Source organism: Danio rerio, chromosome 11 (assembly GCF_052040795.2).
Source record: "Danio rerio strain M-AB ecotype USA chromosome 11, GRCz13ab, whole genome shotgun sequence".
Lineage (NCBI taxonomy): Eukaryota > Metazoa > Chordata > Actinopteri > Cypriniformes > Danionidae > Danio > Danio rerio.
Window position 1 is genome coordinate 9,269,439 of NC_141031.1, and position 15,627 is coordinate 9,285,065.

The following is a 15,627-nucleotide window of genomic DNA, read 5'->3' on the forward strand; positions in this document are numbered from 1 at the left end:
TGCTTTAATGTTTAGCTGGTCAAATGTATGGTATGGAAACCTTATATACCTGCTGAACCCGTCTCATACAGCTGCCATTGCAAGGCTCAGACACTTTGTAGAGAGGAATTTAACACAACTGCCTCTAGGAGTCGCCAATGGAAATAAAACAGACACGCACAAAAAATGTGCGTACGCCTGCCAGAAAGCTGCCGTGAAGCTGCGCACATTCCCACGTTCAGTTCATTGTTAGTAAATCCAAACGTGAGCGATTCTGAGCGTGAAACCTGGCGTACGCAAAGTTTTTGTGCGTACGCAGCGTTGACACATGAGGCCCCTGTACTTTTCACTATAGATAAACCTCAACTATGAGAGTGTTACAAACCCCTGATGTTATGGATGGTGGGGTTTGACATTTAGGTAATTAAATTATATCTATACAAACTGTAAATAAGTGCAAAAGACAACCAAAGTAATACCAAAAATATGAGCTTTTATTAACAAAAACAACGAATTAATAAAAAAAAAAAGAAAAGATGAGTAAAGTAAAAATATACTATATACAATATATACAACACTGAGACGAATACAAAGATGGAGAAAAAACAGGAGAGTTGGCAGAAGAGACACGGGCGGCGCTAAAGAAATGAAAAGAACAAAACCCAAACTAAATTTAACTTCCCAGAAGCATCTAGCTAACTAGCTATGTGAAAACAATATAATTAATACGTGAAGAGTCTTCCGAGTCATGACTGTCTACTCTATCTATCTAAAAAGTACAATGGGTGGTGCTCGCCCCTAACCTGATCTTAAGGTGTTGCAAAATGTATGTCACATGACCTTCTTACCTGTCCGCTTCGTCCAAACCTTGTAAACAACGTTAAACTGAGAAGGATATACGAATAACGGACGGATAACGTGCACACAGAAACGGGCAACAACAAAATACACCGTGAATGAGTCGGTCTTTCTGGTTTCAGAATATGAAAAACAAGCCTTTATTTGTTTTTGTTTTCTGGTGATTTTATTTTTTGTTAATATAAATAAAAAATGAAAATCAAATCATTTTTGAATTTTGTTTTTTCACCAGGAAAAAGAAAAACTAGCTGTTTTTTTATTTTTGTTTCAAAATTCAAAAACGAAAAAAAAAAAAAAAAAAAAAAAAACGGCTCATTTTTCGTTTTTCAATATCCGTTTCTAAAATGAAAATCCAATGACCAAAAGGATACACTGACCATAAACGAATCATTGGGTGGATTCATCGTTCTCGAGTCACACAAACAATTTGTTCAAAATTAACGTTCAAGAATGACTCATTAACATTTGAGATCTGGAAAATTTGTAGGCCAGGGTAACTTCCTAAACTCGCCATCATATGTTTTTCTTTTTTACTACTTCTAAATGATGTGTGCAGTATTACAGGAATGGGTGCAGATCGGGTTATGACCCGAGATTTATAGTGACCCGATCCACCCCCCCACTCTCCCTATAAAAGGTGACAAACAGCAGTAAAACAGAAGATTAATCAGGGTTTCTGCTGTGTACATAAGCCTAAGTAGCAGCCCGCCCAACCGCCCCTTAATTATTGCCTTTACTGTTTCTGAATTGGCCCGGAGGTGGGACAGAAGCGGGCTGGCACACAATAATAATCTATTGCTTACCATTACTTTGTAACCCATGTTCTTACTCCACACTGTTTTGATGACAAACGCACTTGATGTTTACAAATGCAAAGTTTACGTTCTCATTGCTACTTGTGTGTACATGTGCTCCGGCTCCTAAACCTGAGGTTATTATGAAGAGCTTTTACAGTAGCTGCTTCAACGTTTATTCTGGACTGCATAACTGCCACACAATGGTAATGAAAAGACTTTAACCTGCAGAGTTTAGCTCCAACTTGTCTCAACATAACAGCCAGGACATTTCTAGCAAGCCTGCTAAAAGCTAGATTAGCCAGCCCGCGTGTGTCCGATTGGGGTTGGAACTAAACTATGCAGAACACCAGTGTCATGAGAAATCGGGTCCCCCTTGACAATTGTGTCCGCCTTGGATCCTATTGGTTCACTGGAGTTGTAATAAGTATAGTTTGTAGCGCCTGATTAATTATATATTCTCACCACACCGGCACTCCAGGACAGAGAAAAATAACATGTTCCTTCACAGAACAACAGAAATCAACCATCAGTCCATTTTAGAAACTTTTGGGACGGAATACTTTTTATTTAAGCATTTATGTTTTTATTTCAGGGACAGATAATTTCAGCCCCATAATCTACTGTATTGAAACCTAAATATTTGGTTTATTTAATAAATGCTCAACAATATCTGTTTCAATTGTGACAGTTGATGATGTTTTAGCTCCTCAGTGTATATGGCAACATAACTTACAGAAAAGCAAACCAATTAACAATTTTTTTTCTTTTACTCAAGCATTTTAAATAAATATAGTTGTTTTATTTAATAATATTCAGACTCTCAACTTGCATAGCCAGTCTTGACCTTGTCTTATAACACAGAAAGTGGAAAAAAGGTAACCACAGCAAACAACTTGCAGCACTACAATACTGCAAACCGAGCTGAAATTCTAAAAGGAGGGCAAACTATCCTATTAAAGGAATGAGCGACTTCAGATGTAGATCTTTAAAGCAGTACTCTAGGTAGTCAGCAGTGAACCTCTGAGCCCTAGAGAGTTGATATGCTGCATGTGGGTCCTCTGAGGGTGATGGAGTGTGCACATACCTGCAGCTCAAATGATCGATGCCAGGCTTCCGTGCCAGGCTGAGTGGAACCGAATCTAACACACCCTATACTATTCGGCCCCTCTGTCCTCCCCGTCAACCGGGCCCAGCTGTGGCTGTAAAGGTGGGGTTGAAAAATGAGCATAGGATGTGATAAGCTTCGCTGAAAGAACTCCCAAGGCTCCTCAGCCTGCAGAAAAAGAGAGTTCGGCCCAGGCCCGAGGTCCTACGGGACCTGGAGGCGTAGAGAAGCGTGACACCGCAGATACAACAGCACAGGCCCTACAGAGGGACCAGGGGATTTTAAGTGTGTTTGTACTGCAGCTGGAGACTATCAGACAGCGGCGAGACCCAACTCTCACACCCCATCAATTCACGTCTTCCTCCACCGATTTAAGCCGGCATCAAGGGGCTACTTGAGTTTAGTTTTCCTATGAAATCCGGATCACCAAAACTAACGGTGTCCGTAACCGATATTTCATTGGAACACCATACTGGGCAGGTGACTACAGGTCATGTGATATTAGGAGAACTCTCAAGAGGCATTAGCATTCATTAATATTGGCTTTAGAGTCACGCTGAGCTCAGGGCAGGTAGAAAACGGCAACCCTTACGGCATTATTACAGGGCCAATGTGACTAAGAACTGTTTGGAAAGTAGGGCATATTTATACAAGATGCCCTCTAGAGGATTAGACGACTGTGAGCATGAAAGAACTGTACAGCGTGATGGGAGAATGAATCCCGTTTTTGAGCTCTTTAACATGACAGAATTATGAACTCAGATTCTTTTGTATTTACTAAAGACTACTTCAGTGTATCAACAAATCAATGCATGTGTTTACAAGTGAATTTTGTTAAACAGCTAGTGATCATGAATGAGTAAACAAAAAAGTCATAAATAGACTGAAACTACTATGGTTTGTTGATGGAGTGTTCATTTGAAATGTGAGAAAGTACTAAATAAAATTTTATTAATATCTGTGGATGTTCTTCTATCTAAAAAATAAATAAATAAATCCTGAAATGTAAAACTACACAATAAGCTTGGATTTGTTAAATATTAAATCAATGACCCAGTTTACAATATTCCACTGTCTAAAGTGATGGGTTTGATGTTGAGTAATACACACAAACCCAAGTCTTCAGCTTGCAAGTTGTTCCCAATTTTTAGAAAATAATAATAATAATAATAATAATAATAATAATAATAATAATAATAATAATAATAATAATTCCTTACATTTATATATCGCTTTTCTGGGCACTCAAAGCGCGTTACACATATGGGGAATTTCCTCCACCAGTCTGCAGTATCCACCTGGATGACGTGACGGCAGCCATTTTGTGCCAGACCGCACACCATACACCAGCTGATTGGTGGAGAGGAGACAGAATGATAAAGCAAATTATTATATGGGGAGGGTTAGGATGCCAGGATGGACAGAGGCCAGTGGGCAAATTTGTCCAGGATGCCGGGGTGGAACGCCGACACTTTTTCGAAGGACATCCTGGGATTTTTAACGACCAGAGAGTCAGGACCTCAATTTAACGTCTCATCTGAAAGACAACACTCACTGAGCAGTATAGAGTCCCCGTCACTATACTGGGGCATTAGGACTCACACAGACTGCAGGTTGGGTGCCCCCTGCTGGCCTCACTAACACCACATCTGGCAGCAACCAAGCTTTCCCATGTGGTCTCCCATCCAGGTGCTTAGCTAGATGGCTTAATATGGAGTCAGATCAGTCTCAAAAATAATACATTTTAGAAAATCTAATTTGTATATTCAAAACACAATTCGTAAATACAAAAAAAAAAACTATTCATAGTTTCAAAACAATATTTATAAATCACAAATCCAATTCATAAATTCAAAACACTATTCAAAAATACACAAATCCTATTCCTAAATTCAAAACACTATACAAAAATACACAAATCCTATCCATAAATTCAAAACACGATTCAAAAATACACAAATCTTATTCATAAATTCAAAACATTTCTCAAAAATACACAAATGCTATTCGTAATTTCAAAACACAATTCACAAAATGCACAAATCCTATTCGTAAATTCAAAACACGAATCAAAAATACACAAATCCTATTCGTAAATTCAAAACACGATTCATAAATACACAAATCCAGTTTGTAAGTTTGAAACACAATTCATAATAAATACAAATTCAATTAATTTGCTGAAAATATTTATGATTTTTACTTGTGAATTCATAAATTGTGTGTTGCATTTATGAATTGTGTTTTGAATTTACAAGTTGGATTTTGTAAATGTGAATTGTGCTGTACCAGTATGAATATAATTTTGTATATGTGTTATTTTTTTAAAGATTGATCTGGCTCGATACTTAAAGACAGAAATGTGAAGCTTTTGTTATTACCACCTTATGAAATACAGCCATACTTTAGAATGCTTAGTTTAAGCAAATTTGATGAACGCGATCATGCGTGTTGAATCTGAAGGCAGTCGTTCCGGCTGCCCTGTCCAGCGGGCGTTGTGTGGGTGTGTGTCTGTGTCTGTGCGTGTTTGCGAATGTGTTTCTTAGCAACAAACCTGCATAAACCTGCCTATATGTCATTGTTCGTAGCCACTCAATCAAAAAGTTACGAATTGTCATGAGATTGCATTGCACTCTCTGCTCACATCATTCAAAAGAAAAGGTTCACATTGTCCCCCAATAATGTCAACAGACTGGACTGTTTTAGCAACTGGCTGAATGTAAAAGAGGACTAAGCTAAATTATTTCTACTATATAATTAATGTTCTCAACTCACAGCAATAAACTTTACAATGAGTGCAATTGTTTGTATTCAATTCTTTATTGTTATTATAATTTTCCATTTTCCATATCTGCAATACCTTTATTTTGGCATTTTTTTACAGTCCACTTTGAATCCAACTTGGAAATATTTTTTTCTTTATTGGCATTGATTGTTTTGAAATTCAAATGGCATTAACATGCCTGTGTTTTAATTTCTGTGATAAATATGGCTGTCAAGCCAGGATCTTGATGGTTTATTGTGGGTTTGTTGTTTACATGAAAAAATCTGTGTTACAAGTTAAACAAAAATTCTATTAAACAATTATATTTTGAATTTAAATAGTTTTTGTCTTGCGTTTACATTAATTTTATATTTGAATAGCCAAAATTACAAGTTTTAGTCTTTTATGTGATTAATGGCGATTAAACACAAAAAAGGGATTAATTAGTAATTTTTTTAAATCGATTGACAGCACAAAATTATATATTTTACATTATGCCACAACATTAAGCTAACTTGACTTGAACCAAATATTAATTTAATCCAAACATGAAATAACAGTACAATACTTTCACATGTTAATAGAGTTGTGTAAATTATCAATATTTCACATAGTGTATACAACATCGGTCTCAAACTCGATTCATGGAGGGGCGTAGCTCTGCACAGTTTTGCTCCAACTCTAATCAAACACAGCTGATCCAATTAATCAAGGTGTTCAAGACTACTGTGGACTATTAAGCAGGTGTGAGTTGAAGGTGGTTGAAGCTTAACAATGTAGTTCTGCGGCCCTCCAGGAATCCAGTTTGAGACCATTGGTTTACAACCATACCCTAAAAAAATAATATTAAAACAAATGTTTATTAATATTATAAATAACTAATAATATAAATGAATCAAGGAAATCATATTTCATAATGCTGAATGCACTAAAATAATCAAAATATATGTATTTTTTTTCAGCAGTTTTTCTGACACCAGTGTAAATGACTTTGTATGCTTCTCGCAGCCTGAGATCTTACCCTCTCTGCCTTGTCTCGCTATTCAGGGAAGTTTCCCAACCTTTCAGCCCATTGTCTTGAAAAAATATGATATTTTGACACTTCCAAATCTGCTTGCTGAATTCAAAACCACACTAAATATTTACCTTCTCAGATTCTACAGCAGCCGTATCTAATGTTCCTGCATATTCTGTTTTAAATTTGTAAACAAGACACTGAACAGACACTTTCATGCGATGTTGTCGCACCACTCTTTGTGTCATTGCCAGTGTGTCTTCCAACGCCCTGAATAATTCATGCTGCAGAACAATATCTCCTTGACTGTGATGAGGAACTTTAATGATGCTCATATTTCTTTCTGCCATTAATACTGTGACCATAACTGGCAGAGAGAAAGAGAGAGAGAGAGAGAGAGAGAGAGAGAGAGAGAGAGAGAGAGAGAGAGAAAACTGTTTATAAAATCTTCAGCCTGTTTCATCTATATTTCATAACATTTTCACAGGGTTTGTTGTTGAGTCTAAGCATGCGTGCTGTCAGAAGCCAAGCTATCAGTGTCTGTGCATTGAAACACTGCTGGGGTTTCATAACACTGCCCAGGAGAGCACTGGACGCTGTCACTGGACGTTGAGTTACTGTATTCATGTCCCGTCTGGAAGAGCCGCATATCTAAATGATGACCTGGCAAACTCTCAAAAGTGCGGGAACATTTCACTGTTGCCAAATGCATTCAGTGAAAATTAGAACAGATGCGAAATGCTGCTAGATGATGTCATATAGTAATTGGCATATTCATGATGTCACCATGTTTTTCATGCAATTTTATTTTCTATTTTAATATAGTGGAATTCACCCCCAAAAAAACTGCTTATGGCCCCTCAGAACAGTTCTGTCTGATTCTTGAATCTGAATGTCTGATTGTCTGATAAGCCATGCAATATTCTACAATAACAGCTCTTGTACAGCCTCTTAACCCTTGATTATTACTCTGCCCACAGAGTGCCAAGCAGACAGCTAAACTAACTACATTTTGACATATATTGTACCTGTTGCACAACATAATGTACTTTTGAGGGTTTTTTAGGCAAGAATGTAGTTGTTTAGATGGCAACTATGCAGTTTATTTATTAGCATGCCTATATATACAGTATATACACTGTAAAAAATAATTCTGTAAAATTTACGGTAACAAAACGGCAGCTGTGGTCGCCAGTATTTTACCGTTAAAACATGGTACAAACAGTAAAAGTAATTTACCGTAAATTACCGTATTTTATTAATTTATAGAGGTAAAATGTCTGTATTTTGAATGATCAACATTTTCACATCTTTTGTTAAACAGTTAGACACGTTAGCACACCCACATGCAGGTGGTGATGAGGAAGTTACATAATGAGCCAATGCTCATCACAATCTACTTTTCCCACAAGCAGAAAAGAGTATCAGCATATACAAGGTGCTCAGTGTCATTCACACAGCTACTAAACACCAGTATGGTAACACGCATAAAATTAAAGTCATGAAAGAAACATCGTTTATCAACATTAGATGTAACATAAATCTCTAATGTACATAACTGATGGGGAAACAACTAAAAAGGTCCATAATAATGTCAACCAAATGCATAAAAAGTTATGTGTCATGCAGGGAATTCTGGGAAAGTCAGTTTACAGTTATTCGCCGTTTATATTAAGGAAACATACCGTTAACCAGGTTACGCTTTTGTACTGTAGCATTTTTACAGTGTTTTACCGTTGAAATCACCGCCATTTTTTACAGTGTATATATATATATATATATATATATATATATATATATATATATATATATATATATATAAATATATATATATATATATATATATATATATATATATATATATATATATATATATATATATATATATATATATATATATATACCTACAAAAAACTTGTGACAGGAGCAATTTAGAGCTTATAATCAGGTAAATTAGTTGTGATTTGGTGCTGTTTAAAACAGGTGATGTCAACAGGTGATTGTAATTATGATATAGTACAAAAGCAACATTCAAGAAATGTCTTGTCCTTTGGGAGCAAAGACGGGCTGAGGATCGCCAGTGTGCGAACAAATACATTGGAAAAGTATTGAAATATTTGAAAAACCATGTTCCTCAAAGACAGATAGGAAGACATTTGAATATTTCACCTTCAAAAGTGCATAACATGAATAAAAGATTCAAGGAATCTGGAGGAATTTCAGTGTACAAAGGACAAGGGGACAAGCCTAAGCAGAACAACTGTGGATGGATGGATGGATGGATTGATGGATAGCAATAAAAAAAAAAGCTATTTTTGTGTCTGACCTAACTGCACATGCGATTACCAAGCAACGTTATTATTTTTTTATTTTTAATGCTCTTGCTAGTTTGTGTTGGTCATTATAGAAATAAGCTGCTCTTACTGTGTCCTTTAATTTGCATATTGTCAGTAAAAAACACAGAACATGACACACCCATCAGGACCTATATGGGATTTCAGCCTGGTGATAATTTGCCTTGTTTAGTCATTCTCGCCCTTAAGACCCTGATACACACATATCCACGCTAAAGTTCTTCTTTCTTTATTTTTTATTAGAGGTAGAAAAAAAAAAGTTGGATATTACTTTGCTGCTGTACTGTTATACTGTAAATATACTGATGTGTCCACATTGTTGAGAGCATGGTTTAGATTAATATATAAATATGTGTTTCACACTTCCCTCTAAAAAACTAAATAAACATACAACAACAATGGCAGCAGTGAGAAAACTGTAGTTAAAATATAACTGAAGATGTAAATATTGCTTTCATTAGATTTTTGCACAATAAACAACTTTAACCCGTGTGCGCTGTTCAAATTTACAACTTTTGTGTTATGTTAGACATGAAAACATCCACTGAGTTGAACTGCTTTAAAAATGCGTCAGCTATATATATATTTTTTTCAATAGTTTTTTTTGCATAAATCTGTTAATCAACCTTAGTTCTGATCAAAACTACTAAATTGTTTTGACTCTTTAAATGCCAAGTTCACCAATTATGTCACTGATTTGGTGACAAAACACACAAAATTACATATTTTAAGTACAAAAAGTAATTGTGGACTGGATTTATTTAACCTTTTATCACAGTCTTGGACATGTGAATGATTAGTAACAATGTTGCCTTTGATGCATTGTTAGATTTTTTCCCCCCTAATTTGGTTGTGGTTATAATGTGGTTATAATGGAAGTCAATGGGGCAAACACAGCCACCAACAGTAAATTGGGGAGAAAACAAAATGAATCAAAAACAATGCATCAAAGGCAATATTGTTTCACATGTTTTCACACCAAGACTTTGATAAAAGGAAAAAAAAGATAAAAATACAGTCCAAAATTACTTCTTATATTGAAAATACATCATTTTATGTGCTTTTTCACCAAATCAGTGATATAATTTAGGAAAAAAAAGAAAAAAAGAAAAAAAGAGAAAATATATTTATCTGATGCATTTTTATAGCAGCTTAATTAAGTGGATGTTTTCATCCCTAACATAACAAAAGAGTAATACATTTGCCCAGAGTGTATCATTGAGTTTTCTTTTCTTCTTTAAATTCAAAGCATTTACTCGAAATATGTGTCAAAATAAGATTTGTCATTAAAAATAATTCTGCTAGTTGAAACAGGAAAAGTTATGGCCAAATTAGGACTCAAAATCACCCCAGAGTGGATGAAACCATCCCCAACAGCATATAAGGGTTAAAAAAAAAACAATCATTAACAGTATTTTCGGGTAAACCCACATTTTCTGCTTTAAATCAGCTCATGCTTTTATTCACATACATCTGATCTTGGTGGACTCAATAGGAAAATAAATGTTGTGGTATGTGTATGGGCGACGCAATGGCGCAGTAGGTAGTGCTGTTGTCCTACACCAAGAAGGTCGCTGGTTCGAGCCTCGGCAGGGTCAGTTGGCGTTTCTGTGTGGAGTTTGCATGTTCTTCCTGCTTTCAGGGTTTCCTCCGTGTGCTTCGGTTTCCCCCACAGTCCAAAGACATGCTGTACAGGTGAACGGTAGGCTAAATTGTCCATAGAGTATGAGTGTGAATGAGTGTGTGTGGATGCTTGTCAGAACCATGTATTAATAGTTAGTAGAGTAGTGGTTGGGTTTAGGCTTTGGGTAGGATTAAGGCTGTAGAATTAGATTATCCTGTATAACTACTAATAAACAGTTCATATCTTAATACTAGGCAGGTAATAAGCCAGTAGTTAATATTATGAAATGTGACCTGAACTACAGTGTTACCAAGATAAACAATACAATTCAACAATGGCACATGATTCATTGGTGTATGTTAAAAAAATTATAACAATACAAAAGGGTCAGTCAATTCTTAACAAAAAACTATTCTATGCCTAAATGCATTACACTGTGGAAGCAACTGGTTAAAAAAAGGCTATTCACATTTGCTGTGTGTCACAATTACCAGCGACTGTCTTTCATAAGATCGCTGGATTTTACTAACTATAACCATGGACTACAAATCCGCCATTTCTGGACTACATATTCATACATGCACTTCGCCCAGACACACATGCTTCCTCATCTAGACTGATTACACTCACACCATCTGAGGACTGTCAGAGACTGATTGCACAGACTATTTAAGCTACACACTCACTCATTCACTTTGCCGAGTCTTGTTAACTGTAATAGTAACACTACAATGCGTTTTCCTTGTCTGGTTTCTCCCTGTTTTGACCTTAGCCTAGCTTATTCTTTTGTCCTTGTTTGCCGCCTGCCTTCTGACCTCCTTGCCTGTTATTTAACTACGATTCTGGATTGTCTGCATATATATTTGTTTGTACCTGAATTGACCTTTGCTTGCCTGACTACTGATTAAACCTGCATTTGGATCCAAACCTCAGTTGTTTGTGTCACTCGTTACACAAGTAACTCAAAGGTTGTTTTATAGGAGCAAATGTTGTTATGCAAAAGCCTTTAAAATACATGCCATAGATAAGTGACATCTGTGCTTCAGTATTGGTTTCATTGTTAAGCACACACCCTTAATTGACATTAATCACTATCCCCACAAGAATTTCAGTATTTACATACTGCTGAATCACTGATTTGACCTGAATAGAGAATAACTTCAGTAGCTTGTGCTAAATGCCAACATTTTTATTTTACAGTATATTGTTTTAATGTACTGTATTACTGAAGACAACACAGAAACACAAAACACTGAACAGTAACCCTAACTGTAATTTTTCTAAATAAGTATGAACTTTCAAACATGCATTTAGACAAAACAAAACATTTACCCAGAGAATAGTGTGAAAAACACAGAAAGTTCAGGTTAAAAATTCATTTCTTGAAGGAATTGAGCAGAGATTAAGAAAAGGTATGTTTATATAATGTTAAAGGTTTACCATAAACAAACTGCTGGTAAACTGGAAAAATCTTAATTTTATTAAGCTATTTTTTAATTCATTTGTCTCTTGAGTTGTGATTTGTGTACAGTAGCTGAGTAAATAATGTCTGAATCTTGAGAAAGAACATGTTTCACTCAAAACAAAATCCCAATGACAATTATAGACCCACAATAGCACCGCACATGATAAACCAGCCAGGAAACAACAAAACAAACAAACAAAATAATCACTTTTGGACTGAAAGGAGGAGGGTACTCTTACCTTGGCAATAGTCTCATGGAGTTTGAAGGCTGGATCCAAGGTTTCTCCTAATGAAGACTCAGGAGGGAAAAAGGCCTCAGAGAGAAAAAGCGCTCTCTAGGTTTGAAAAAAGAAAAGGAGGGGGAAATCAAATTAAAACACACTCACGTAAGGTTGTCAAGACAGGTAGGTTTAACAGTGATAATGTACAATTTAAATAGAAATAATGAAGTAGAATATTGTTATACATGTTTTAAAAAAATATGTTATATGTATACATATAAGATGATCGAAACTATAATATGATTTACTGTACTATCATATATAAACTGGTTAATTTTATATTTATTAAAAGGTTTTCTCAGATTAAGTGGTTTAAAACTTGGATGCTTTTAGTCAAGCTTTTTAATCAGAAAATAAATAAATAAATACATATTTTCATGGTAAACAAAACAGAACAAAATAACTAAAGTAAATTAAAGTAAATTAAACTAAACTAAACTAAATTCCTAAACTAAAGATTCTACAATAGTCAAGACACATAACTTGCAAAGTTTTGAATAGGGAAAAGTGTCAACAAACGGTCAATATGGAAAATAAAGCCTCGTTTATTAGTACATGTAAATGGCTTTCTTGGCTGTTCATCAAGACAACTACAAGGTTTGTTTGAGCTCGGGTCGACTATAGCTTGTTATTATATGTATATATTATTACGATGTAATGTCTCGGCTGCGTATTTAGCGGTTCCTTTGTTTTCATTCTGGCTTGTTGCGCGAGCAAATGATGTATCTCTGTAAACCAATAGTGTTCAGCTGCGCGTCTAGCTCCACCTTTTGCTACCCTTGGTACCCTTTGCAAAGGGTGCTAAAAAGTGGTACCGTACCGTACCACTGAGTGGAAACGGGCCATTAAATGTTAGTAGGAAAATTGCTTTTTTTTTTTTATTTCAGTACCAAAATTCAGTATCATGACAAGTCTAATTTAGTAAAATAATCAGTTCATTAACTTGAGTTTGATAAATGTCATCTAAAACATATGTTTGGGACAGATAACATTAGGTAACTAGAGCTATTTTTCCTTAGCTGACAAAGGGTTGTGAAATCCCTTTTTTTTTTCATTTTCTATTAAGAATGGACCTTCGGTTCACTGGGAAGGGGGTGAAATTATACATTTGTGTCACTTTCTCTTCACTGGTAAGATATCCAGCCAGGTACTCAACATTCCTGTGTGACTCATGCAATATTTCCAGGTTTTTCCCACCACAGCCTCAGTTTCGCTTTTTAAATGGCGTCCGTATGAAATCAGTCTATACTGCCCGAGAGGCATTTCAAAGGTGGCCGCCAAGTAAAATTACTTGCCTTAAAGAGACTTTGACTAAACTAAACTAAACTAAATTAAACTAAATTAAACTAAACTAGCTTGTAGGTTTTCAAAACTGACTGCCATAGGACAATTAACTGCAAAGATGAGACTTTATTTTGAGAAACTGGTCATGAGAAACCAGCTTTGGTTTTTATGTATATTGTTATGGTTTAATCTTTGTCTAATTAGTGTAATATCACTTAAGATGCTGCGAGCTGCTGATCCCCTGTATGTAATGAAAGTATAAAGGGATAAAGCAGCCCTGGGCAACCAAAGTGAGAAAATGATGCACAAATATGAATTTAATAAGATCTCTTCTAATTAAGTTAAGCAAAAACACTTCAAGCTGTGATGAAAAAAAAATATAAAATGAAATACCAGGAGATGAAGTCATGAAATTAAGAAATAAGAATGCAAAATACAAATTCCCAAGGATATCAATGGCTGTTTTAGACAATTTTATGAAGGACTGGTATAATCTGTGCTGTATTCTCAGCCTGTGGCAATTTCTATCTTCCTTCAATCAGCTTCCACTTCCAAAACTGAGTAAAGCTGATCAGGAAGCATTGAAATCTGAAATTACTATTCAAGAGATACCTGATGCAATCATGGGCTTTCCTATTGGGAAGGCCTTTGGGCCCAATGGCTTTGGAATTGAATTTAGTGTAAAAAAAAAAATGCAGTCAAAATTGCAGCTCTTATGCTAAAGATCTCACAATCAGCAATTGCTTTTATCTGTGCACTCTGCCAAAATTTACTTACTTTTGAAGGTAAAAAATAAAAAATAAAAAATGCAAAAGCAGCCATGCTATTTACCTTGTTCATACTAAAATGTTAGTTTTTTTTGTTTGTTTAACCATGTTTTATACAGTAAAACCTGAGCTTAGGAAAAACCATAATGAGATACATTTTTGCTGTTCATGTTACAATGTATTTGTTTATAAATTATGCACTTGTGTAAAATTGTTCTGAGATGATAAACAAGGCTCGGAAGAAAAAAAAACAAAACTTAGGAGTACTAATGGGCCCAAAGTATGTCACAAAAATATCCCCCACAGCATAACACCACCACCAGTAGCCTGAACAGTTGATAAAAGGCAGGATGGATCCATGCTTTCATGTTGTTGATGCCCAATTCTGACCTTACCATCTAAATGACCACCAGAAAACGAGACTCATAAGACCAGACAGCTTTTCAAATCTTCTATTGTCAAATTTTGGTGAGCCAGTGCGAAATATAGCCTCAGTTTCCTGTTCTTAGCTGACAGGAGTGGCACCCGATGTGGTCTTCTGCTGTTGTAGCCCACCCGCCTCAAGGTTTAATGTTGTTTGTGTTCAGAGATGCTCTTTTGCATGCCTCAGTTGTAACGAGTGGTTATTTGAGCTACTGTTGTCTTTCTATCAGCTCGACCCAGTCTGGCCGTTCTCCTCTGACTTCTGGCATCAACAAAGTATTAGTGCCCACAGAACTGCCGCTCACTGGATATTTTTTTCTTTTTTAGACCATTCTCTGTAAACCTTAGAGATGGTTGTGTGTGAAATTCCCAGTAGATCAGCAGTTTCAGAAATACTCAGACCAGCTCTGGCACCAACAACCATGCATGTTCAAAGTCACTTAATCACATTTCTTCCCCATTTTGATGCCCAGTTTGAACTGCAGTAGATCGTCTAGACCAGGGGTGCTCAACCCTGTTCCTGGAGATCAACCTTCGTAAAGAGTTCAGCTCCAACCCTGATCAAACACACCCGAATCAATTAATTAGGACCTGAACAGGACTTGATAATTACAGGCAGGTGTGTTTGACATGGGTTGCAACTGAAATCTGCAGGAAGGTCAATCTCCAGGAACAGAGTTGGTCACCCCTGGTCTAGACCATGGCTGCGTCCGAAACCCCATACTTCCATATTATATAGTACGCTAAAATCAATACGCGAGCCGAGTAGTATGTCCGAATTCATAGAATTCAAAAATCAGTATGCGAGAAGTACCCGGATGACTTCCGGCGAGATTCTGGACTACGCATCCCATGCATGCTGTGCTATGTCATGATGCCCCGCAAGTGAATTCATAAATGGAAGTAAAGCG

At 36.0% G+C, this 15,627-nt stretch overlaps 1 protein-coding gene and 1 long non-coding RNA gene across 8 annotated transcripts in view; one reads left to right on the forward strand and one right to left on the reverse strand.

Moving 5' to 3' along the window:
• Positions 1 to 15,627, reverse strand: part of naaladl2 (N-acetylated alpha-linked acidic dipeptidase like 2) — a 629,431-nt gene that overhangs the window by 82,121 nt on the left and 531,683 nt on the right. For all 7 annotated transcript variants that reach the window (XM_087273255.1, XM_087273256.1, XM_087273253.1 and 4 more), the window contains one exon: positions 12,201 to 12,296. In XM_087273255.1, coding sequence (XP_087129381.1) covers positions 12,201 to 12,296 — 96 coding nt within the window. The remainder of the gene's footprint in view (positions 1 to 12,200; positions 12,297 to 15,627) is intronic.
• The window catches only part of LOC147841661 (uncharacterized), a 173,238-nt gene that overhangs the window by 16,418 nt on the left and 141,193 nt on the right, over positions 1 to 15,627 (forward strand). The window lies entirely within an intron of this gene.